The sequence below is a fragment of the Lepidochelys kempii genome, chromosome 7 (genome assembly GCF_965140265.1).
Source record: "Lepidochelys kempii isolate rLepKem1 chromosome 7, rLepKem1.hap2, whole genome shotgun sequence".
NCBI classification, from domain to species: domain Eukaryota; kingdom Metazoa; phylum Chordata; order Testudines; family Cheloniidae; genus Lepidochelys; species Lepidochelys kempii.
Window position 1 is genome coordinate 9435940 of NC_133262.1, and position 26364 is coordinate 9462303.

Below are 26364 nucleotides of genomic sequence, written 5' to 3' on the forward strand. Positions count from 1 at the left end.
AGGAACCAGATCCAGTAACATGAACTCAAAGGCATTTACAGAAATTCGTTATCTGGTATGTTATAGAACAGGGACACAAATTGTCTGGTTTAAAATGCTCCCTTGCTAACGGTGTTGCATTGTACATTCTAAAAGACTTCACAGAGGACAAGGGTGTGTTTTTGTTAGTCCACTTCAGCAGATATGGCTCCGTTTCACCAGTCACTCAATGTACAGCAGTATGGGTGCAGAACCAGCCCTTCTGACTTTATAGTCATTTGATTTATTTTAGAATAATTTGTACTTTTACTCTGTGTATTAAACTAAAAAGATATTTTCTTTCCTAGGCCATAACACAGGGTGAAATTCTGCCTTGTGCAGAAGGCCAGCATAAAGCCTATATGTAGCTGAACTGGGACTTAAATTGTGCATGAGCCTTCTGTTGCACCTCAGTATGGGGGTGCATTTCATCCACAGTATAGAAGCAAAGAAACACATTAGTAGACAGTTGGAGTCAGAGTTAACAGCCTTTACATCTATCAAGCTTACATTCAAAGATGTCTTTGTCAGGGAGTTAGATTTGATGGCTTAATATAAAGGAAATTTTAGACAATTTTTTTTTAAACACTGGACCTTTTTGTAATTAATAAGCTGTAGCTAAGCGGTCAAATAGGGATCCCTTTTGCTAGCTAGTTTCTCTATATCAACCACTTCCCAAACTTTTTAAATCCAGTGGTTCCATGATCTAATAATCTAACTAATGGTTCCAAGTACAAATGACAGCATATTGGTCTCCAGCAGCTACTGCATTGAAGTCTTCCAATTTATCGGTCCATTCTCCAAGCAAGATAGGTCAAAAAGCATTAAATTCCTTGAGCATGTAGCCACGGCTGGTAATGGCCAGCGGTTATGTCTGAGTTCTTTTTTGCTTTCGGTATTTTTAGAAGGCATTTATGAAACTGTTATGCAGTTACTTACCCACTCCAGGATCTTCACATCAATTAGGAGAGGCTGCTTATTCATGGTTTTCTGAGGGTGTGCCAGAATAGCTGGTGTATTATGTCTGAGACCACAGTCTCATCCAGAACAGTTCATCTGAATCTAAAACTTGTTTCTTCCCAGCAGCTTGGTATTTGAGCCAGGGGTTTTGGTATTAGCTAGTTGGAAGTTGTGCTGGTTCAGGAAGACTCCCTCATGTTTGCAGGGGAATTGTTGTGAAACAGGAGGGTTCCCCCCCCAAACACGTATCAAACAACAAAGTCCCTCACAAAGTGCTTTCATTCGGTATGCCAGAGTGCTGCTCTAAAAAGCTTGATATAATCTCCTGTCTGATCTAAACAAAGTGAGCCAAGTGTCTGTATATGGTATAGTCTATTCAGTTCTTCAACTACTGCTGCCCTGAGCATATCCCTGTATCCTCATCCTTTCCCTGACTTCCTCAGGTTGTCTATGATGAAGTCACTGTCCAACTTCCTCCTTGGATTCCTTTTAAGCCTAGTTTTCTAGCACCTCCTTTTATCTCTTTCACTCTCTGCTTCGTGTCTTCTTACCCACACCATGATGCCCTTTGTGCTTGGATAGCTTCCCGGTCCGTTTGAGTTAAGCACCCTCCCTCTCCTTCAAACTCCTCCAGTCATGAGCTCTTCCAGTGTGGCTATTCCTGCAGAAGGTTTGGTGTGGTGTGACAAACTGGGACATGAGTAAGATGTATGCCTCTGGGTGCTTTCTGTGGCATTGGAACCAAGCAGGAGAGGTAAAACAAGGACACAGATAAGAGTCTTGGAGGAAACAATGAGGCAACTGTTGCTTGGTGCATGCCCTCTACCTGGCACCAGGCAGGCTGGGAACCATTGACTCTTTTCAAGACGAAGTCTAGAATGAAAAGGAGGTTACCAACCATTAAAAGACCCTGGCCTCAGAAAAGGGTGGGGTTTGAGTGAGTGGCAAGAGACTGCTGAGGATGTTTCCGCAATAGCTGACAGGCTGGCAGGGAGACACACAAGAGACAGAGGGAGCATGCTGTCAGCAGGGTAGTCTGCTTCTCCAAGTCACAGATGGGGGTTAGCCAGGCTAGATAAAGTGTACCTAAGTTTGCAAGGAAAGTTGTAGGTAAGGAGGTATATGCATGTAGAGACTTGTTTTTTTGATGTTACCTTTTGCTGTACCTGCTTTGTACCTTGGGGGAGCGAATGAATATTGCTTTGTTTGGATGGTGGTGGTTTTGAGTTGCTGTAAGCAGTGTGCTGATCACTGGCCCACGGAGCAAAAGGGCTGACAAGTGTCTAATGGAGTTGGACCTGTTGTGTTAACAGGGTAGGGAGCCACAGACAGGAGATCTAGTCTGAGGGTTGGACCCTGGGGTTCACCCAGAGTAAGGTGCAGGAAGCCAAGCCTGTCATCTGAGAGAGACTAAAAGGAGTCTGAAGTGCAGGTTACCCTGTACGTGTGACACAACATCTTGTGCTTGCACATTTGTGTGGTGTTTGCCTGTAGCTGGCTGTAAGCTTTTCAGTTTTTCTTTTCCTTGTGCTTTACAGACCAATAGAAGACCATGAGTGAAATCCTGGCTCCACTGAAGGGGAATTCTGCCATTGATATTGACTTCAACTTCAAGGGGACCAGGATTTCACTCCATATCCTAAGAGCTTAAATTTTCCTGATCCTACATCATGGCAAGTCAGTGACAGTGCATGAAGGTGTAGAGTCCCATACTAGCAGATCCTAATGCAGAACTGGGGCCTACATTAAGATGCAACATGACAAGGGACTAGTGTCCTTCGTGGTAGAGGAGAGACAAGAGTCCATTGTAATGAAGGTAAAGGAGAATCTTTATGGAAACTGTTGGACATAGACAGGGTCTTTGAGCTCTCTCTGCCTCCCAAGCGATGTAAACACAACTGCCTAGTGTTGCCTCCAGGGTCTCCCTGAGTCCAAAGAGAGCACAAGGCTTACAGAAATATGATCACATTGCTTGCTCTCGTTAACGATTCACATGATTGAGTATTTTGTAGTTTTAAAAAAAAAAAGACACTGTGACTGATAGGAAGACTGAGGTTGATTCTGTTTGTTTTACATGTTCTTGCACCAGATGCTGCATGATTTTTCCTCCATCATGTTAAAACAAAAAGTAATGAAAATCATTTGTTCAAACCATTCTTTAAGGGTTGGATTTTCAGGCATTGGCCTTCATTTGGGTGTGTCTGGGGTCCAAACGATGGAATCCCATTTTCCACCCATAATCAGTTTGGGATGGACAGAAAGCTGGATGAAGTCGGTGAGAGCTGCAGGTGTTAGTAGTCCTCAGGATCAGGTCCCAAGAGTCTATTTGAGAGAGAGGAACTATACAGAATGTTAGTGCTTATACCCACACATCAGATATCATATGACACCAGCACAGCAAATTTTATGAACTTTCCCCACCCACTTATTCTTTCCCAAATGGGAAATTCATGGCAAGCAGGGGTTGTATATCTTATTGGAGGACTATCAAATGTAGGATTGCTTTCAGGAAATACCCAAGTCAGACTAAATGATATTCCATTGATATTAAATGTAAGCTGTAAAAAAAAAAAAAAAAAAAAAAAAAAAAGAGAGAGAGAAATTTTTGAGGGTGGTTCAGGGAGGGAGAATCCAACAGAAAACCGTATTAATTTTTAAGGAAAATAGAAAACCTCTTGTATTTGTTAAATAAAAAAAAAAAGATAAATGATGGCAAGGTTTTTAGTAATTAAAATTTAGGCTAGGATTGGATGTAGATGTTTTAAAATACACACAAAACTAGACCTGACAAGATTCCTGGTTTAAGATCAACTAACGAAAATCACTGTATAAGTGGTAGGTATTATCATCATTTCCTTGACCACTCAGTTGGTATGTTGTATTCTGTCCCCCTCCAGGTCATTTCTATATGTAAGGGGTGTGTGTGAAGATGGGGGCAAGGGACTAAGACTGTCCATTTCTTTGTACGGTGCCTAGCACAATGGAGCTTCTTGCCAAAAGGGCCATTTGGGTGCTAGCTTAATAAAGATAACAAGGAAGTTAGGGCGGATTTGACACCTCTCGTTCTTTCTCATTATGCTGGTTTCCAAACCAGATCTTGAGTAGTTTTTATTAGACCTTTGAACAGCTCCTCAAGGCTGAGGTAACGAATCATAGCAAATGCTCAATGTGTTGTCAGCAACATGCCAACCTGCTTCACATTCTGTTCTCCTGCCATAAATTTACGAAACTATTGGAACTGTGCCTGCAAAATCTTTCCAAGATTTTGGGAACTGATATATAACTATCCCTCCATTTACTTGTATTAGGCTATTTAGATGGTCCTAGCTACTCATTTTAGCTGCAAAGCAGGTTATTGTTAGGAAATCCAAAACTCCATGCGCTTATGCTGGTTGGGTAAAACAAAGCTGATGGAAAAACTGACATTAGCTGGGACTTCTCGTTCAAAGAAATATAACGGCCATATGAAAACATGTCTTGCTTTAGATCTGGCATTAGTCATCCTCTCTGTCATAACTGCTGGCTTTGATTTGGCATTTGTCCAGATGTGTCTCATGCCAAAATTGCCATTAATATTGGTCTTTACATGCAACAGGAGGTTTATTATTAAATACTTTCTATATGTTGAGTTGTCAGGTTTTTTTAAGCCAATTTGTATCTTCATCCGACATTCATTCTCTTTCTTTATTTGGCTCATGAAGGTGTTTTATTTTGAATTAGGTGATTTTGTTTTTGTCCCACATACTAACGCAGAACATTTATAAAAGTGCTTTTCATCCTTTTTGCGCAGGAGGAGGGGAAAATGCTGTGCTTTACAAGCACTATCTGATCTTCTGAGTGCTCCTCTGTGGGTGAGAATGGGACGAGATATTGCTGTTTTACAGGGGGAAACTGAGGCAGAGAGGATAGGTGACTAGGTTGATTCCACAAAGGGAGTCGGTGTCAGAACTGTGATTACAATGGTGTAGTTCCTGGCTCCCAGTATTGGTTCAGATGACTAGAGCATGTCTTTCTCTTTAGCCTTCAATAAAGTTTTGGTAATCTAATGACTGGGTTAAATCAAAGGAAAGTTAGAGAATAAACAGAACACTCCTAAGACATTCTGAAAATGTTCCTTTATGTCCACAATAATGTAAAAATGTTCTGTGAAACAGAACATGGACATAAATGCTGTTCTGGTTCTTTCTGTCAGTACAGTTCTCCTTTGCCTTTTTATGCAGCAGTATGACCCAAGACTCGCAGCCCTTTACTGACATGACCAAGTTAAAGCTCACAATCATGTGACCTTGTTTTGTAACAGCATTTACACTTCAGAGGGGTAAAGCACAGAACAGAGTGATTTAGCATAGAATCCTAAAGCAAGAACTTCCTCTCAGTACTAGGACGCGCTCCCGTCTTCCAAGAACATAACCTTTTCCATTGTTTCATTTTTGACAGGCTGCCTGATGGTCTGTGGTAATACTGCTTTTTTTTTTTTTTTTTTTTTTAATTTTGTGCAGTGTCAGGAAGAAAAAGGTAAATTTGTAATCCAGGTAACACTCTCTGAATTTAGAAACGTTTAAGTTTCAAACGTGAAAGATTTCTGATCGCTCTAAAGTTAGTTTTGTAATTGCCAGAATGTGCAGTCCCGCCAGAGGCTTGTGAAATAACTGTTATACCAAACATTCTGGGCTGAAATGAAGCTTGCTGACACATGCGGGTTACTGGAGGGTATTTTTGACTGTTGTCATGAGGATGGGTTAGCAGGAAAAAATATTTTCTGTTTCCCCTAATATGAAGGATATTGGTGCCATCAGCTTTTAAACAGAACTCTACGCTTGGTTGTAGTGGGGATTGTGCTTAAAAACTGGTGCAGTGATATGGCTCACAAGATGCAGAGAAGGATATTAACATTTTCTGTTACATAAACTAATATTTCAGTAGGCTGTTTAATTGACTGGAAAAGTGTTTCCTCCGTTCCCTTGTGCCATGCAGGCTGCCACAAGCTAGTAAGGTGGGGGAGATCCCTTGCATCCAAATGAGTAGGAGCTGGCCAGTTATGAGGGCCTGATCCAAAAGCCACTGAAGTCAATGAGATTAATCATTAAAGCCAGGAACAGCCTCCTCATTGCACTGGTTCTCCTCCTCCAAACCACTCCATTTTAAAGAATTAGTTAGTGTTAGGGAAAATTTTTAAAACATTAATTAGTGACGGTGAAAGATGCTGGTTTGCCAGAACAGTAAGTTCTGTCTCTGTTCACAGAACTCCTGTAGCTTGGAGGCAGTAGCGGTGTCTCAGGCTTGATCTGGAGGAACCACCTGCAGGGATGAGAGTAGTTCACGCTCCATGCCCATCCATTCCTTGACCTCTCTGATGCTGTGACCGCCAGAAACGGTCTCGGTGCCAGGTGTGCTGATGGCTTTCTGATGTGGATAGCTGTCTGCTAGGAATTAGACTGAGACCAACTGATTTCACAACAGCCATCAGATGGTAAAATAAAAATGTTTAGTCACTGTAAGTTAGGTCTGAACCAGTGATCTAAATGTCACAGTCTCCTCCTTCACTACTGTGAGCTGGTGTTCATTAGGATCTGATAATGCATTGCCTGTTGCCGTGTGCTGCAGGCAGCGTTCTTGTTCAGTTTGGCATGACCGTTGGTACTAAACAGTTATATCACGATAGTTGTCAAAGGTCACGGTCAGGATTGGGGGCTCAATGTGCTTGGTGCTGTACAAACGTAGCCCTGAAGAGCTCACAGTCTAAAGAATGTGCTTCTCCTATGATGGCTGAGTCTGTAGTCCAGCCAGTGCTGCCTTACGTCACTGAAGATGCACCAGAGTGCTTTGAGGCACCCTTGGATTGCATAGCTGATAGATAGCAGAAGAAAAGTTAATGAGTTTTTCCTTTTTTCCTTTCAAAAACTCTTATTCTTCTTTCCTGCCACTTTTTTTCTGTTTGGGATCTGAGACTTTTTATAGCCTTCTTTCAAAATTCATGACTCTACACCTGGCTGTCATGCAAGTTGGTCTCTCTAAGGCCTGCTAATGTCTGATTTATGTATCGAGTCTTTGGCCTCCCCTGTGGTCATCTTCCATCCATAATCCTTGCAAGGGCCATCCTACCAATGTAGCTCTTGGGTCTCCGCTGGGCATGTCCATACCAGTGTAGCCTTATTCCGCTCATCTTGTCTTCAGTTGATGCAACCTACATTAGGCCCCTTACAACTTCATTTCACTTCCTATCATGGAGTGTCCGACGATTTGACCAACACCGTGTCTTAATTTCCGTAGTGGAGAGTTTACTGATTTATGTTCTTGTGATTGGCCCAGTCTGTGCTCCATGCATTAGGATGGGTCAAATTACAATTTTATATACTCCACCTTTTAATTTGATTGGCATCTTTTTATCACCGAGAACTGGGATCAGTGTCCTCTATTTGCACTAGCAGCTTTGGTGTGATTGGGGACATTGCTTGGGAGAGCACCATTGTTAGCAACCATTGATTCCAGGTATTTAAATTCTTTCACTCTTCTTAGCTCTCTGCCTGTAATTTCTTTGTTGGTAGGTCCTTCTCCCTCAGTTTTCAAAGTCTCAGACTTACTAATGTTCATGCTAAGTCCTGCCTGCTCAAAATTGAATTGCTACTGTTCAAAGTCGGTTGGTAGGGTCTCAGTGTCTTCCATACCTATCACTAAGTCATCAGTGATCAGCATTCCTAGGCAGCTCCCTTCATATATTGTGTCCATGAGGACCACAAACACAAAAGGGCTCACTGCTGACCGATGGTTCAAGCCAAAGTTTAGTGGAAATTCTCTGCTGTAGCCCCATATGGTTTTTACTAAGGTGGGCACTCCATTGTATATTGGTTAAGTCCAGGGGTGGGCAAACTTTTTGGGCTGAGGGCCACATCTGGGTGGGGAAATTGCATGCGGGGGCAGGGGTTGAGGTACGGGAGGGGGTGTGGTGTGTGGGAGGTGGTGCGATGTGCAGGAAGGGGCTCAGGGCAAGGGGTTGGGATACAGGAGGAGGTAGAGGGCTGGGGTCCAGGATAGGGTGCATAGTGCAGGTGGGGGCTCAGGGAGGGGGCTCAGGGCAGGAGGTTGGGGTGCAGGAGGGGTTTGGGATGTGGGCTCCACCCCAACACAGTTTATCTTGAGTGGCTTTGGCGTGGCGTGCATCGTTGCGTGCAGAAGGGCTAAGGCAGGCCCCCGGCCCCGCACTGCTCCCGGAAGTGGCTGGCACCACGTCCTTGCGGCCTCTGGGGGAGGGGGTGGCAGAGGGCTCCGCGTACTGCCCTTGCCTGCGGGTACTTCCCCTGAAGCTTCCATTGGCCGCGGGTCCCCATCCCTGGCCAGTGGGGGGTGGCGCCTGCTGGCGAGGGCAGTGCGCGGAGTCCTCTGCTTCCCCGTCCCCCAGGGGCCACAGGGACATGGTGCCAGCCGCTTCTGGGAGTGGTACGGGGCTAGGCCAGTCAGGGAGCTGGCAATCCCGTGGGTCGGATCCAAAGCCCTGATGGGGCCAGATCCAGGCCATGGGCCATCATTTGCCCACCCTTAGTTAAGATGGGTATATCCTTCTGGCATACCTGTCTATCACAAGCTCCACAAACTAATTCTCTTGGTACATCATTGTGCATCTTCTTCAGGTCCACAAAGACCATACCAGTTGCCATCTTTTTTTCCTCTGATCTTCTCTTTGAGGATCCATAGAGCAAATATGGCATCAGTTGTACTCCTTCCCACCATAAATCCATGCTAATCCTTCCAAATTTCAACAGTCCCATGCAGATACTCTTCAGTAATCTTCTGTCATACTTCCCTAGCATGCGACATCCGCTTTGTTGGGCGATGATTAGCACACAGTGCAATCTCCTTTATGTTTAAAAATGGGCTCCACAAAGCTTTTACACCAATAAAATTCCTGAAAAATTTCCTTTCAAAAATATTTTATACAACCGTTGAAAGAAACTATAGCAATGAAACAATAACAGCGTCCATTAAAATAATTTTCTATCTAGAACGCCCAAGCTCAGAGAGCCGCTCTGCTGTTCCACTCCATTGTGCCTGAGGAAACTTCTTACCTTGTACACCAAAATGTACTTAGACACAGCTGTGCTTGTGCTGTGCTTTTCCGCTAAAGATGGCTAAGAACTTCACTGTTCTTTAATGAGTTTCACATTGCCTATATTGAAGTAATAGTATTATGCACATTTACACATGGAGAAATGGAGACCTAGTGCGGTTGTGCGTCTCACCCAAAGGCATTCAGGTTCCAATTCGGTAAAGCGTTCAAGCACAATCTTAACTTTAACCAAATCTTCAATTCCCATGAAACCTAATCCCTGAAATTTTTGAGCATGTGCTTAAGTGCTTTGCTGACTGGGGATATACCTCTGAATCAGGGTCTTGGTGATTTAGTAACACAACCAGCAAAGAAATTGTTGACCCCCAATTCCCACTTCAGTGCCCTAACATCTCTAGACCCTATTCCTTCCCTGCTATTGGAATGGCAAGCTGTCTAAATTCACAAGAAGAAAAGGAGTACTTGTGGCACCTTAGAGACTAACAAAATTAATTTGTTAGTCTCTAAGATGCCACAAGTACTCCTTTTCCTAACACGGCTGCTACTCTGAAACCTGTCTAAATTCAGAATTTCCTTGATTTGGTTGTCCATTTTCTTCTTTAATTGTATTGTTGCTTTAGTATAAAAGAATATCAAAAGGATCTCTATATAAATCTAGAGAGAAATGCTTTAGTGACATAAAACACGAGTCAAAATCGTATTCTTTCACAACCTTTAAAGCACGTATGAGTTAGGGTATGTTTTAAGTGCAGTACCAGGGGAGTTAAACAACCAGAAACTGTTACTAAGAATAGCTTTGTGCAGTTATCTCCCCCACACAAATTTTCTCCACAAGCATTTGCTATATGCTTATCTACCCTGCAAAATATCACATGTCTCTTCAGTTCTTACAGGAAACAATATACAACCCTTGTGTTTTCAAGACATTTATCAAAAAACACTTTAAAAAGCTACACCGTGAGTTTAAACGGATGAATCAAACTGTTCTTCAGGAGGAGGGGCCTGATACAGAACAGAGCAGTGAAACTGAACAGTGTTCCTTTTATTCTTCATTGTTTTTAGCTATTCCACTGGTAAACAGCAACCCTTGCTGGCAAGAATGAGAACAACAGAATATCCATTTATTCTCCATATTCGCTATTGTTGAACTCTCACGGTGCTTTTTTGATAACCCTTTCCTGCAATAAAGAAATCCACAACACGGAGAGAGATGCCATGACATCCACTGATAATCCACATGATTGAAAACCACAGTGGAAATGGCCAAAAAGGAATGATCAAACCCCCAAATGTTCAGACATTCTGTGGTATCTATACGTTCCACTGTCATTCAGCATGTGTGATAGCCACCAGCCAGGCTGAACTGAAGTGCGCCATCCAGAGTTCTAGCTTTCTGCTGTCTTTGGAGCCACAACACATGTTTATCCATGTGTTTCTTAAAACTATGGATGCATGGATTACACTTTCATAGAGTATGCATACCACAGAGAGCAAATCACTGCTTTTCTAAGTAGCATTTGCAAAGTGAAGAATTAGAGCACTTTTTTGAAACATAACATACAGAGCACTTTGCCACATTCGCCACTGATCACAGCCCCCTTTCAGATGTCTGGGGATCTCCCACAGATGGGATGCACAAGACGTTATAGTATGATGGGCTTTAGCAGGCAATTTTTTCCCACCCATCAGCAGAATTTTTCCAGCCCTTCGTAACTAAGGGGTACTTTAGGCTGCCTGTTACATGGAGGCTCTCCAGAGATTTAACCTTAGGGCTTGTTTAAGATTTAGCTACTTCAAAATGGGTAGCCAAAGATCTTTTTGTATTACATACTACCCAGGAGCAGAACTTCCTCTGAAGAAATTCCCAGGGCCTAACTGAAAGCAGGTGGTTCAGGCCATGCTGTAACCACTACTACTAAAACTAAGATTTACCTAAGTGTGGTGAGAACCGCCCTCCCCACCCAATTCTTTTACTGAGATTGACAGAGTAAGTGTGAAAGCCACACCTGTGGTCTAGCCTCTGTTTGCACCCGACAGTGGTGGATCTATCAGAAGGAGTGCTAGGAAACTAGAATTAACTCGGGGATGGGTCAAAGCAAGCCAGGATCTAGATCCACCAATGTTCTGAAAGTGCTTAAAAAAAAGTATTTTACCATAGCTGATTCTCACGCTTATTTCCGCTTCTCAGTGAGACTCTTCTTCCCAGTTCAGTATAGCAAACCAAAACCATTCATCCTCCTGATGACCACCCCCACTTTGAATTTCCTTGGCTTGTTCAAGTGATCCGTCCATCCCCTGTCGCTGTTCAGCTTAAGACTTTCTAGCACACAGTGCATACAGTATTTTTTTTTAAAGTTCCTATTTTATTGTTTGACTAACAATACTCAGAGCTCTGTTCATCATTCTTTACTCAGGCAGAACTCCCACCATTGCAGTCAATGAGCATTTTGTCCAAATAAGGGATGGTAAACAGAGCAATAAGTGTGTAGGGTAACAAAGCAATGAGACAACCATTATTAAGTACTTTTAATAGCGTTTAACTGATTGTAGAACTACTGCTCTGGATCATGTATGAAACAGGCAGTGACTTTCAAATGCTCCACTCAGTCAGTTTGCTGTTGCTTTTAAAAAGCTCTGTAAGCACTCAGATGTATTATTGACGTCCAAATCCTGCTTGCTTCACTCATGTTAACACTACACATTGGGGTTTCAATGGAACAACTCAACTGAACTCAACTCAGTTAAAGCAAACGAGCTCTGGCCCTAAATTTTTCTGTAGCTCAATGCTTACCATGCCAGGGAAGCTTGTTCCTGAAGAGTTCTCCCTTACACTTGGTTACAAGGTTCCAGCTGAAAATGTCAACTGTTTTCCCCCAAAAAATACAATGTTGGGATGCAGTTAACCAGAAGGATAATTCTGGGCATGTATGTATGGTTTTTGATGACTCTGATGTACACCGAAGTTCAGTTTAATTGCTCAGATGAGTTTCTCCCCAAAACATCTTCAAAATACTGCAGGAATACAGAATGTTGTCTGCTGTGAGACAACTCTGGGGCAGAGACTGTCTCTTACATATGTATCTAGTGCCTGATGCAGTGGGGCTCTGCAAATAATTCATAATAAATGTGTGCTTGTACTTCTGGAATCTAAATTTTTTTTTAAGGGCAGCAAATTAAATAAAGTACGTGCATTTCTTGTAATTGAAGAGACCATCTGTTGCTTAGGCAACAGTCAGAATGCTGCAAAAACTTCTAAATGTCACAAACTTGCAGTTTGAGTGGGTTGTTTGAGTGCAAAAATACTTATCATTTGTATCCTTCTCTAAACAGATCATGATTTAGAAAGATGAATAAGAGGGACCATAAGATGTGCATAAAATAGTGAATGTTGCATCTCTTGTCCTTTGTATTACAAGAAAACATGAAATAGGACACTGCATGACATTTAAAGGCAAATTTAAAATTGATTAATCTTGCCGTATGTGAAAGTATTTTTTTAATGTGTGGAACTCACTGCTACTAGATATTGTGACCAAGAGACTAATAGGATTCCACATTTAAATAGGTAATGACAATGCCACAGATACATGAGCAAAAATAGAATATCTTTTGTAGAAAATATGCAAACCTCACACTTGAGATACCAGTCCAACCCATGTGCAATTTGGGAGGAGGGGATGGCTGGGAAGAAGCTTCCTCTGTAGGTGGGTTACCCTATAGTAGTTTATATGGCGCTTCTGGAAATTTTTTTTTCTTAAGCATTTGCTACTGGCCGCTGTCAGAGAGAGGATGCTTGACTATGTGTTGCTGTAGCAATTCCTATGTTCCTGTTCTAGATGTTCCATTTCCTTGGTATCAAGAAGTGTTACCAGGTTCACTTGTGATGGTATTCTATATAGCATATTTACCAATTGATTTAAACTTAAAAAAAAAAAAAGTATAATTGCAAAGACCTGAAACAGCACTTTGGGTGCCTTCCTGGCCCCAGTGAAGTCAGTAGTAAAATTGTCACTGACTTCACTGAAGCCAGAATTTTGCGCTCTCTTGCATTCCTGACGGCTCTTCATACTCAAAAGAGAGGCTCTTTTCTATCCAACTGTTGTTCCATGCCATGAAATCATTTGCAGTACAGTTAAAATGTCAGATAACATAAAATTTTAAAAAGGAGTCTTCATTCAAGTTACTCGCAACAAAGCATAGCATGTTCTGGGGTGGGAGAGACTCCCAAAGATTGGGACCCAAATCCAGTCCAGCTCTGAACATTCCCCCAGATACAGAGTGTCATATAATTAGATCTGCTCTTCTGACTCAAGTCCATCTCTTAATACACATCGCAAAGTGGTGTTTAGGAAAGTACTAATGGCTAAAGGGATGAATCACATCTCAACCAGTGCCCTCTCATAGACTTATATCAAGAGATTTAAATAGAGTTGCACATGTGTAACTGGGAGCAAAATTTGTCCCTAAAATTCTGTGGGATCTCCCAATTTGAAAGGGTGGAAGACTATTGAGAGACATAGAAAATCTTGGGCTTTCCTATGTTCTTGTGCCTAATTTAAACCACCAATTCAGACAGGCTAGATCAGAGAAGTTGTGTGAGACAAGGTGGTTGAAGTAATATCTTTTAGAGTTTGGTGTCAGCCTACTGATTGAATTACAATATAGGCATTTTCTTTTCTTGTGCCAAATATTTTGAGAGGTAAATGAGATTGGAGGGCAGAACGCTGCACTCTTGGAAATCTGCGAACAATCTTGCATGTTTTATAAACTCCTGTAGTTCTTAGGAGTGCTTGCAAGACTGTATAAATGCCTTTAATTGTGCACTATATGGATTATAAATATGGAGAGTACAGAAACAATACTTCTGTCAATAACTGCATTATTGTTTAGTCTCTAAGGTGCCACAAGTACTCCTTTTCTGTTTAAGGTTAGCTTCTCTTTTTATAACAGCAGTGCCTGGGTAGCATCCAGCTCTCTAGGTAACTCGATATTTTCCATCTCCAACAGAAGGCTGTTTATCTGTTTTTGTTCTGTCAGTAACTGTGGTGACACATAGTGATATTGATCTTTTGGCCTGCATGCTGTAGGTCCAAGATAATTGTTTAAAATCTGAACATTGTTTCTGAAAAATGATACAAATTTAATACTTTATGAAGCAGTCCTAGATTAGCAATTCCTTGGTGAGTCATAAATTCCTCTTGCAGCTTTTTTTTTTTTTTAAACATGTCATAAATATTTAGAAAGCTCATTCCTACCATATAGTTTGATTTCATGGATATGGTACATAGGGAAACAATTTATGAAGTGGAAACAAAAAAGGCAGCTCCATGGAACGCCTGCTGCTATGCTCTTATCAAAAGCCATGGGCGTAGGAGGAGGAGGGAGAAGTCTGTTCTGCTGTAGTTTCTGGCTGAAAGATTTTTTTGAAAAATATAAATCTCTTTGCATACAACATGCATTAGTTACACGTGGCCAAAAGAGCCAGGAATAGCAGTTGTGTTGTCTGGGTAGAAAGAGGACCTGGAGGCTGAAGGACACAGGGAGGGGAGGTGTCCAGTGGGAGGTTTGTTGGCACAGGTGAGCTCCTGGTGCTCCTCCATGCTAGAACTGGAGGAGAGGAGGAGACGAGAGGCTGGCTTCGCAGAAGTGGAGGCTAGGCAAATAATAAGGTTGTCTAGATCAGGAGAGGAGCAGGAGGTGATTGAGAAGTGACATAAAGGAGAGTTGTCCCGTCCCTTCTTCCTTTTGTTTCCTTCCAAAAGCAAACCTCCTCATTTCTCTCTCTCTCTTCTCCCCCCCCGCCACACTCCTTCCTTTTCTGGGATCAATCCTTTGGTCCCTATACTCCAGGGATAAATAAATGATGTGAGAGAGACCATCTCTCTCTCCTTGGCTAAAAGCCTGAGGGCGTGGCACGAGCTCCTCTGGGTGTTATAACCTCTTTTAACCACTGCCTGTTTTTTCTGTCTGGAAACATGCCTTGTTACTTTCAGCCTTCAGCACCTGTCCTGCCCTTTCCATTTCCCGTCACAGTCCCCTCTCTTCCTTCTTCCTCTTCAGAACCTAGCAGTCCCCTCAGTTCACAATCCTCTCCATCTGTCTCGTTGTCTGTCCTTCCTTCAGCAGCCCCTATCCCTCTGTCCTTCAGCAGTACTTTCCTTTATTTGTTCTCTCCTTCAGTAAAGCACTTCTCACTATCATGACTTCCCTCTTTTCCCTCCCTCTTAGGCCACTGATTCAGATCTTTATGGTTGCTGTTAGGACAAAACCCCCTCTTTTTCCCTCCAAAGCCGTTACAGTGTGCCTGTCTGCATCTTGTTCATATCGAATAAAGAACCGTTTCAGGAGAAAAGATCTCCCTTCATAAGAACATAAGGGCTTTATTCATGCTCTGCTTGACAAATCAGGGAATCAACTGTGAATCTGAGGCCAGAGCTTCAGCCCCTGGTCTGGCTGACTGAGCACCAACGGGAACTCCCCTGCCCAAGGAGAATTGCCAGGTGCCCACTTAGGGTAGCATTCCTGCTCCTTTGTGTCGCTGGAATAGCACAAAGATGCCAGATCAGGGGCTGAAGATCTGGCCTCAGATTCACAGTTGATTCCCCGATTCTCCTGTGTCGCCGCTCTTTCCTGCCAGCGAAGAGCGGGGACACGGGAGACCTTGGAGCGACACAGCTGTGCCGCTGTGAGGTTCATAGTGTAACCATCGCCTTAGTTTGTTGACTAAAAACACTGGTATCACAGCATTACCAATACTGTGACTACCTAGCACAAACTAGCATCTTAAGCAGACCAGTTAGTTTGTGTGTATATGCTTTGTAAGCAACAACTCCGCATGTAACATTTTAAGTAATTATTGTCCGATCCCTCCTGAAAGACAAGAAAATGTTGTGGTCCATTGACATGCCCTGTTGATTGATCATGGTTATATTTTTTGTTCTTCGACCATTCCAAAATATTTTTTTAATGATTTTTCTTTTCAGAGTGCTTTACCAACGATGATCCAAATGGATGCTGTGAAGTTTAAGTACATATTGTAATCCATATGGTACAGATGGGGAGAAACCAGACAAGGGCATGTTAAATGATTTTTCCCAGGGCACTATGGGAGCAAGTATCCATGCAAGGAAAGTTTTCGGCTTTCAGTCCCAAGATCTGACTACTAGGTCATGCCTCCCTTTGGTCAGCGTTGTCTTGTGGAGCAAGAACTATGGCAGGTATAAGTACTGACTGGCTCCAAAGCTGCCAACAACTTATGTAGTATTTCTGTGCAGCTTTGTTTACATAAGCGTGTGCTTGCTTCTGCATTTGTACAAGCATAACATGGGTTATATGTGGCCAGACCATCCACTCTACAACCAAGTGTCCTAGTGTATATATACTACAGGAATATATGCCACTCGTGCTGAAAGAGAAACCAATCTGTATGTATTGGGCAAAATACACACTAATGTAAGAGAGTATCTAGAATAAGTCCACTTATTTCAGCACAACTACTCCAAATTCTCTCTGGTGTAATTGAGAGCAGAATCGTACTTGTATTTAACCTGAAGTGCACTTGTGCATATTTGATATTTAGTTACTTGCTTCAGCATTGTTTTATTAGTATGTACGTATTAAAAAGGGTATAAAAGGCCTGAGCTGCATACAAGCTGGTAGTTGTATGTGACTTTTCACATAAAGATAATCTATTTTCATTTTAGTGAGTTTTACCTTGTTTTTGGGTAGGAACATTATAATAGGGATTATCTGTCAGTGACAGGTAGCAAAATACTAATGGATACGTGAATGTACTTCATCAGTCTTAGTTTGCTGGCATCAATTATAAAAACCAAAAGCCACTAGTAATAAAGTATTGCTTAAACTTTTCTCACCTTTAACACAAGATGGTTGTCATCACACATTTAAACACTCATATGCATTTCATATCTGTAATAAATGAGGTTTTTTTTTTACTTTTTGTTGATAAAGCCTAAAAGCAAACTTTAGTAAAATATATTGCAGCAATAAGACCCAAATTATGGCTTCTACCACGTAACTTAGCTGTTGCATCTCTGTGGGGGGAAAATGTGTAACTTCACTTTATACCATAAATGGGAGCAGCTGTGTCAGGAGAACTTATAAAGTTTCCTTGGTGGTGGTTTTCTAATAACATTTCAACTGCCTCAGTATGCTTCTGTCTGAACATGCATAGTGATTGATGAGAAAATTAAGGGTACTACAATCCATGTTTATTTTTATCATAGGTGAGTAATTGTTAGAAAGGGTGAGTGTAGTTTTCTTGGGAAGTACCTCATTATAAACTCTGTATCATTTAAGGGTGAACTGTTTTTGCTTAACTAGTTTCAGTTCGCATCTGGACCAGCAATAGAGGAAACATTGCAAAGACAAATAGAATTTGCACTATAAATAAGCTGGCAAATGTCTCAGCATCTTTTTTATAATGGTCTCTCGCTAAGAGTCTGAATTGTAAACCTCAACTAATAATGATTAACTCATCACTCAACAAGCCATTAAGTGCATGGCAATTTTTGTGTTCCAAACAGCACAAAGCAAAAAAAAAAAAAATTCTGAGCTTTGTATTTTCCAATCTGTTAATGCCATTTGAGTGTACAGCAGTATTTGCTCCAGTCCACTTCAGATGCTAGGTGAAACTCTCTACTGGTGTAGCTCCATTGTGATAAATCAACCTATGCCAGCCTACACCATGTGAAAACTTGTCCTGTTATTTTAGACTGAAAGCTCTTCATCATACAGATCATCTTGGCTGTCTGTAGAGCATGATGAACCATCGCTAGGTTTCCTAGGTGCTACAGCTGTACAAATACATAACGATGATAGTGGGCAAACTTTGACATGTCAAGTAGAACTTCAGATTTTAAGGTAATTGAAAACAGAAATCCTGTCCCCAACATGAATTCTACCGGGTACTGAGACTATTTGGCCAGTGGGCAAATTAAATGTCTATACTAATACAAGTAAATATACCCTAAAACCTTAGGGCTCCAAAGAGCATCACCAACTCTTAGGTGAGCATGTGCACGTGTCTTAACAGCCAAAGAGCCAGCATCGGTGTTGTGGGAGGAGGAGAGATGCAACAAAAACAAATAACCCCTGAAGAGAGTGACTCCTTCCCCAGTGCACTGGAATGGGAGTCTCCTGTGTCCACCTCACACACCGGTGTTCCAAGAAGCTCATCTTTTCCACCCCACAGTCCCATCTGTTGAGCCTGAGAGAAAAAACTCAAGCTCATTTAGCCCGTGTGCACTGGGGGATTTTAAGAGATGTGGCATCAAATTTTTTGTTAGCGTGTTTTTTGTTTTTTAAACCCATCCCATCCTTTCTCCTTTGTTCTTATTCTCTTTGTTCTTCAGTGGCTTCTTTCTTTCTGTCGCTATCTTTCTCTCAGTCTTTCACTTGTCAGCTCTCCTTAAGACCTGTTTCTGCCCGTTCTCACCTTCTATACATCTGGGAGCAAAGAATGTTGGCCATACTTATAGGATGGGGAACTCTATCCTGGGATGCAGTGACTCTGAAGACATTTGTTGGTCGTGGTGAACGATGAGCTGAACTTCACCTCACAGTGCAGCACTGTGACCAAAAAGGCTAATGCGATCCTTGGATGCATAAACAGGGGACTCTCCAGGAGTAGTAGTAGAGGCTGTTTTACCTCTATATTTGGCAGTGGTGTCCTCTTCAGGTGCTCACAGTTCAGAAGAAGGTTCAGAGAAGAGCCATGAGAAATGATTAAAGGATTGTCATATGTGGGCTTGGGAAGGAATTTTCCCCTGGGTCAAATTGGTAGAGACCCTAGGGTTTTTTCGCCTTTGTCTGCAGCATGGGTCGCTTACTGGTTTAAACTAGTTTTAAATGTACTAGAATTCTCTGCAACTTGTAGTCTTTAAACCATGATTTGAGGACTTCAGGAACTCAGCCAGGGGTTAAGGGTCTATTACTGAAGTAGGTGGGTGAGGTTCTGTGGCCTGCAATAGGTAGGAGGTCAGCCTAGATGATCATGCTGGTTGTTTCTGACCTTAAAATCTGAGTCTATGATTAGAAAACCGGCTTCATAGTGATAGATTCAAGGAGCACAATCTATTTAGCTTAACAAAGAGAAGGTTAAGGAGTAACTTGTTTAAAGTCTGTAAGTATCTATATGGGAAATAAATATTTAATAATCGGCTCTTCAGTCTGGCGCAGAAAGATATAACAGGGTTAAGTTGCTGGAAGTTGAAGCTTAGATGGATTCAGACTGGAAATAAGGCATACATTTTTAATGGTGAGAGTAAATAACCATCGGAACAATTTACCAAAGGTCGTGGTGGATTCTCCATTACTGATGACTTTTAAATCAAAATTGGATGGTTTTTTTTTCTGAAAAATCTGCCCCTGGAATATTTTGGGGGAAGTTCTCTGGCCTGTGATAACAGGAGGTCAGACTAGATCACAGTGGTCCCTTCTGGCCTTGGAATTGATGAATAACCTTCATCCCACCCCCATACAGATCACCCTTGAGCTGCTCTCCTCCTCTTCCCTGCTCCTTCCTCATGTTCTCATGGGGTTCATCCCTCTTCCTTCCCCTCATGCTTCTCTCTTCCTTCTGGAAATTGTCTACTTGCCCCCCCCACACACACACACTCTCCATACTCTGACACTTCCATTACCCTCCTCCATTTTACCCTTGTGTGATGCTGTATGATTGAATATGACCATTTCCAGTGACACCTTAATACCTCTCTTCCACCTCCTTCATGCTGCAGACCCCCCAACTCCCTTTCTCACTCTTTTATATGGTCCCCGCAAATTCCCTCAAGGTCTGTTCCTCCCTCTGGCACCTCATCTCTCCATCCCACTTTCCTCCTTCCCTGCTGTCTTCAGACTCGGCACCTCTCTCACACTCGCCCCCTCATACTGCAGGGGAGTGGCAGGTTCCTCTCATCCCCTGTGCCACTCCCCTCTTTCCTGCGGATGTGTCTCACCCATTTCTTTCTCCTCCTGCCACGCAGTATTGGAACTAGAGAAGAGGACTTCCCTTTGCTCAGTGCTGAGAGCCAGACCCTGCCATCTGTGGAGGCAGGAAAGTGACCCCTGTCCCCTCAATGTCTCTGTAGTAATGGGCCAGGGTGTAAGATATTTATTTTAATGCAACACCTATGCAAGCAACAAAACGCAGTGTTTACTTTGCCCCCGGGAGAGCATTAGGAGTGGGCCTGGCTTCTGTGCTGGTGGCTGTTCCTCAGCCCAAAGTGGGGGTGTGATCTGTTAGCTAGCAGGCAATGGGTATGGCTCAGCCCCAAGCCAGATAATGGATACATTGCACTTAGCAGCACACACTATGGACCCCACCGTATTTACCTGGAGTCCATTTGGAATCATTCAGTTGGTGACTTGCCCCAAATGTGCAGCCAACCCCACTATACACCTTTGCTTTTGCTGCCACTCACTGTGTGTCTCCATCAGGGGAGGGTAAGGACTCCAATCATAGTGACTCACTTTGACCGTGTTGCTATGATACAATAAAGGAAAATTTGCCAACTGAATTAGAAGCGGCAGCTTAACTACATGGAATTTTTCTTTCTCGTTAATAAAGGCTTCATTATTTTCCCTCTGAAGCAATAAGCATAACTAAGCAGAGTCTGTGTGGCTTCTAAGAGTTGGAGCTTTGTAATGTGTACTGAAAAACAGCCTATTAATGTTTCCATGGTTAAAATAACTGTTTAGATGAAAGCCTAATTGCTCTATAACAGCAAGGATTTTCTTGATTATACAGCCAGTGTAAAAAATCTTCTCTGGCACTGCTGACACTGCTTCATCTCTTGATGTGCTTCTGGAGCATGCATTTGAACATGACGCTCGACCTGGCCCACCAAAAAACTATTGCCAGTGCCACATTGGCGCTCTTTGTGGTACTTACTCTTAAATTTAATTAAAAGAAGCCATCAAGACTGGTAGGCTTAGAATGTGACCTGACTGTTTTTGTGTCTTGGTAAAGCTCGTAATTGTCGAGCGCCCTATCTCTCTCTAAGCCAAACAGTAAAGCAGCAAACCAGCGTACATGTGGAAACGGAAAGAAATGTCAGGAAGGAAAAAGATTGCACTTTAGAGCTTTCAAAGGATAAATAAATGATAAGGTTGCTAGGGGCATGATCCAAAGTGTGGGGAAAATACCTGGATATGATGCCCTGTTAAAGCTGAAGGGTAGTGAATGTGGACTTACAGTGGTCATGAAATCAGTTAGTGTGATAGTAGAAACAGGAAAATCTAATAAGGTAGCATTCGTTTGTAATGTAAACTCAGGTTGGTAGCATCTGATACGCTGAAGAAGCTGTTGAACTGCAATAATGCTTTAGTGCAATAGTAACAATTCTGACTTGAGTCGAATGATTTTGTTTTCAGGGTTTCCTTGTTTGTGACACCCTTAGCTGGTGCTCTGAATGCATGCTGTAATCTTTTGTTCTGATCTCACCTTGCTGGTGAGAAATATGTCTGTTTGCAGGCTAGACCTACAATGTACATGTCTACAGTGGGGTGATGATGCTTTGAGGTTGGCTAAGGTTTTCTTCCCCTTGTGGCACCCTCTGCCTATGCAGGCATATGAGAGTCTTTCCTGTAACCCATATTCATTGACATAATAACTTGACACCGTGAATCGTGTCAGATTGGCTCTACAAAGTTCTTAATGCATTTACCTGGTCCAATTAGAAGAACACAAATTAGGTCACTGGGAGTTTATCGTTAGCAAAATAGTGAGCCATTATTCCTGTTGTACTGTAAACGTGCTTTACTTCAACTTTTATTTTAATACTCATGAATGTCACAGACAATGGCTCTTGCTATCCCTTATTTAGCAGTTGCTGGAGGCACCTACAGTGTGCTACTTTCCTCCATATGAACAGAATTGCTTTTGGTCATGTGTGTTACAAACTTTGGTCAACACAAGTGGGATTGGCTAGGGTTACCATAAGTCTGTATTTTCCCGGACACGTCTAGCTTTTTGGTTCTTAAATCGCTGTCCGGGAGGAATTTTTAAATATCTAAAAGTGTCCACTATTTTTCCCCAAAGAAGAGTTGATCATTCAAGAAAGAGCATGAATGTTGATCACTTGAGAGAGTGCCCGCTTTTCCCCCCTAGCTCCCAGTGCTTGCGCTGCAAAACAGCTGTTTCGTGCAACTGGGAGGGATGAGGGGGGTCAGGGGCGGGGATTTAGGGAAGGGGTCCAATGGGGCAGGGAGGAGGTGGGGGCGGGGCGGGGAAGGGGTGGAGTTGGGGTGGGGGAGCGTGAGCAAATAAACCCTTCCCCCCCACCCCTGTGGAATGTCCTGTTTTTTTGAATGTTCAAATATGGTAACCCTGCATTGGCGGGTGTATGGCTGACAAAGTTTTGTATATCACTCAGGAGTGTGCATACTTGGCTGCTTGCATTGGCGCTGCGTGTATTCAGCAGGAGTGCTTGTGTTGATGTAAAGCATGGTGCACCAGGGTGCCAAGCATCCTCATCTGGAGCCTGCAGAGCTCTGCACTACTCTCATGAACATTGCAAATACAAGATGCATGATTCTCCTATATTTACAGATGCTTAGGAAGTACCACAATAACTGGGATCTCTTTGAGGACTGAGGATTTCTTCAAAGATAGTTTGCGGAGGGACGTAATGAAGAACTATTCGAGTTTGTTGGTGGCATTCACAGAGCAGCTGTAGATGGTGGAGTGCCACTTCTGGGTTCAAGAACCGAACGTGGATTGGTGAGATCACACTAATGCAGGTTTGGGGTGACAAGCAGTGGCTGCAGAACTTTTGGATGCAAAAGGCCACATTCCTGGATCTCTGTGCCGAGCTCATCCCAGCCTTCGTGCGCAGGACAGCAGAATGAGAGCTACGTTAACTTTGGTGATTGCACTCAAGGAAGTGTGCAATGCCAGATTGCTATTCATCAGTTGGATATCATTTTGGAAAATCCACGGCGGAGGCCATTGTCATGCAAGTACGCAGACCATTGTCTCCTGCTACACAGCACTGTGATGCTTGGCAATATGTAGAAAATAGTGGATGGCTTAGCAGCAATGAAGCTCCCAAACCACAGTGGGACAATAAGTGCTCCCCGTGCTCTCCATGTCCCTAAGCCTCTGATTGCCAGATGCTGGGACTGGATGATGGGATGGATCACTCAAAATTGCCCTGTTCTGTTCATTTCCTCTGAAGCATCTGGCATCAGCCACTATTGGAAGACAGGATTCTGGTCTTAAATGGATCATTGGTCTGACCCAGTATGGTTATTGTTACGTTCCTATGGTGCACACATCCCAATTTAGGCACCAACCCGTCTTACCAGAGTAAATCAATAGAAAGGGCTACTTTTCTATGGTTATGCAAGCATTGATAGATCATTCGGTACGCTTCACCAGTGTTAATGGATGCTGATCAGGGAAGGTGCATGACACTTGCATCCTTAAGAACATAGGACTGCTCAGAAAGCTGCAAGTAGGGACATTCTTCCCCGACTGGCAGATTACCATTGGTGATATTGAAATACCAGTAGTGATTCTGGGGGACCCAGTCTGACCCTTGCTTATGGAGCTGAACGCTGGCTATCTCAACAGTACCAAGGAAAGATTCAGCTACCAGCTCAGCAGATGCAGAATGACTGTTGGAATGTGCTTTTGGTAGATTGAAGGGATGCTGGAGCTTGCTCACTAGATTGAGAAATTTTTCTCACTGAGATCCAATGGTTATAGCTGCCTGTTGTGTACTGCGTAATATCTGTGAGGCAAAGGGGGAAATGCTGCCAGTCGGGTGGAGGCAGCGGTGGAGCGGCTGTCTGCCAACTCTGAACAGCCAGACACAGGCTGTTACAGAAGCCCAACATGGAGCTAAGAGGTTGAGGGAGGCTTTGAAAAAGCACTTTAAAGGTCAGCCACAGTAGTGCTGTCAGCTGGAGTGTTCTCCTGGCCTGGAGATTTGGCTGCTGCTAAGAATTGTGTAGTTCTTGCTTTACACGTATATATCTAGCTGGGTGTTTACTTGAATCTATGAATTCTGTGGCGCTTGGTCTGCATTTACAAGAACTGCTTACTTCGTCTACCACTATGCATTCTGATAAAAACAGACGTACCACTGGATTTACAGCATAAGGGAAAGATATGTTTCAGAGCTCCCTTCCTTATTCACATATACATTCTCTAAATAAGAAATGCTTATTGCCACTTCAGCTTTGTAGCGCCTTGGCACAGCACTGTTCTCCAGCCCCAGCAATGATGAGCGTGGCCTGCCATGGATGAAGGAGGGAAAGAAATTTGTTACATAAAGCTGTAAAAAATTGTGTCCCTATTCTATGGGTATGAGTATAAGAAAATGGTACTGAAGGTTGGCACTGTTTTTTCTATAGGTGGTCGTGGTTTTAGCTAATATTTCACTCCTGAGGGTCACAGAGGCTTAGAGAACACAGCTGCTACTGGCTTCCTCAAATTGCCTGGGTCTGTATGCTACTAACTTGTTTACTCCAATGGTGAAAGCTGAGCTCATCTCAGAGTGGCATGGGAATGTGTCCTACCATGGAAGAAGAAATAAGGCAGCCATCCCTAGAAACCTTGGAGAGAATTGCAGAGTATGACCATGAAAGCTTCATCAAAATATTTCAGGAGGATAAAAAGGACATCCATATGCACTGTTCTGTAGGCCCCTCACTTCCTCCTCTATTCCAACAGGGGGGATGCAAAGCAGATACTTTTTTGCTCTGTTCGTTGTATGAATAAAACAATGTAAAGTCTATACCTGTTTGTCTTAACTTTGGGATGGGCCTGGCGCCATCTCTGAACTTAAATGTTGCAAGGAAAATGCATGCACACACTTAAGTTTCCTTCCCCTTTTATCAGACTCATCTGCACTAGCTTGGCAGAACTGGCTAGACTCTGGAGTCTCAAACAGGTCCTAACTCGTGGCATGGCTGGAGTCACCTGCCTCCTTTTTCCCCTCTCCCCCACCCCTCCCTTTTCCACCTCCTCCTTGCTGTTCACAGCAGGGGTCTCTGTCTTGGGCTCTGCCAAGTACGGCATGTAGTACATTGTAGAAGCACCAGGTCTCTGGTGCAGAACCAGATCTGTTATTGTGTTCCCTATCGCTGATGAAGTTCCTTTGCTTTCACAGAACACTGCTGCCAATTCCTGTCGTACCCCTTTGCCTGCATCCCCATGGAATCTCCTGGAAGATGCCTACCTTTCTACAGCTGGTCTGTAGCTTTGCTTGCATAACCTCTTCTTCCCACAGACTCAGGAGATCTAATACTTCCTGTCCACTACAGGCACGAACGCATCTAATACCTCTCTATGTTCATGGAGACGGCGAGGTTGGTTTGGCAGTTGCACATGACAAAGGAGAGCTTGTAGGTGTGCAATCGGGAAAAGGCATTTAAGAAACACTCAGTTTGAAAGCAGGGTGGGGTTTAACTTCTGGTCTCTGACTCTAGGCAGTGCACTTTAAAAGTGTGACTAGAGCTGTCACTGCCGCAGGCGTTGGGGTGTTGTGTGACCGCTGCTGGAGGACAGTTAGAGTTGACACAGATCAAGGAGTGTCTACACGCCCACTGTGTTGACCTCGGTAGGTTGACAGTGACGCTATGCTGTTCAGGGAGATGGTTTTACTGCATCACTGTAATGGGGCGCTTGTGTTGGCCAGAGACGCGTTTTAGTGTAGACACATGCACAGATAGGTTGACGCAAGGAGATTTATGTTGACCTAACTTTGTAGTGTAGACCAGGCTTTTGTGATTGATAATCCTTTTAAACAATTATGGCACACGCAAGTAACAAGACTGCCAATGTCTTTGTGGGAAGGGGAAAGATGTTGGTGCCACTCCTTGGAAAACTTATCTTTTTTTAGAAAGTTGAAAAGATTTTTACCTCAGAATTATAAGTGTTGAAAATGGGGTGTTCCTGTTAAACAGGCCACCGCTTTCTTCGAGAGAAGGAAAATTGTGATCAAGGAAAAAATGAAGAGAAGGAAGTGGGGTAAAAGAGATCTGTGACAGAGTACTGGGGATCAATAGCTGAGCGAGCAGTCTGGTCACTTAAACACCAATTAATTCCTCACTTGGTGGACCTGATGTAGCTTAATTAGTGGATTAGAATGTGTTGGAGGACTAATGAGCAAATTGTCGCATTAACGCAGGAGCTATAAGAAAGAAGGGACAAGCAGGAAGTGCAGGGGAGAGAGAGGCTAGCTAGCAGAGCCAGAACCAGGAAGGATCTCTGGGTAGAGAGTTCTCTTCCTTCTTCTCCCTTTGGCAGAGAGCTGAGGAGAAAATGTGACTGTAAATATGATGGTGTATGG

The 26364-nt window shown here is 43.1% G+C and overlaps 1 protein-coding gene across 7 annotated transcripts in view; it reads left to right on the plus strand.

Moving 5' to 3' along the window:
• The window catches only part of MITF (melanocyte inducing transcription factor), a 168071-nt gene that overhangs the window by 24827 nt on the left and 116880 nt on the right, over positions 1-26364 (plus strand). For 2 of the 7 annotated variants that reach the window (XM_073351077.1, XM_073351090.1), the window contains exon 1: positions 16087-16257. The exons of 4 other annotated variants lie outside the window; for them this stretch is intronic. In XM_073351077.1, the coding sequence (XP_073207178.1) occupies positions 16118-16257 (140 nt within the window). In that variant the 5' untranslated portion in view covers positions 16087-16117. Of the gene's footprint in view, positions 1-16084; positions 16258-26364 lie in introns of those variants that run through there. One more of the 7 variants, XM_073351078.1, reaches the window with a different exon arrangement.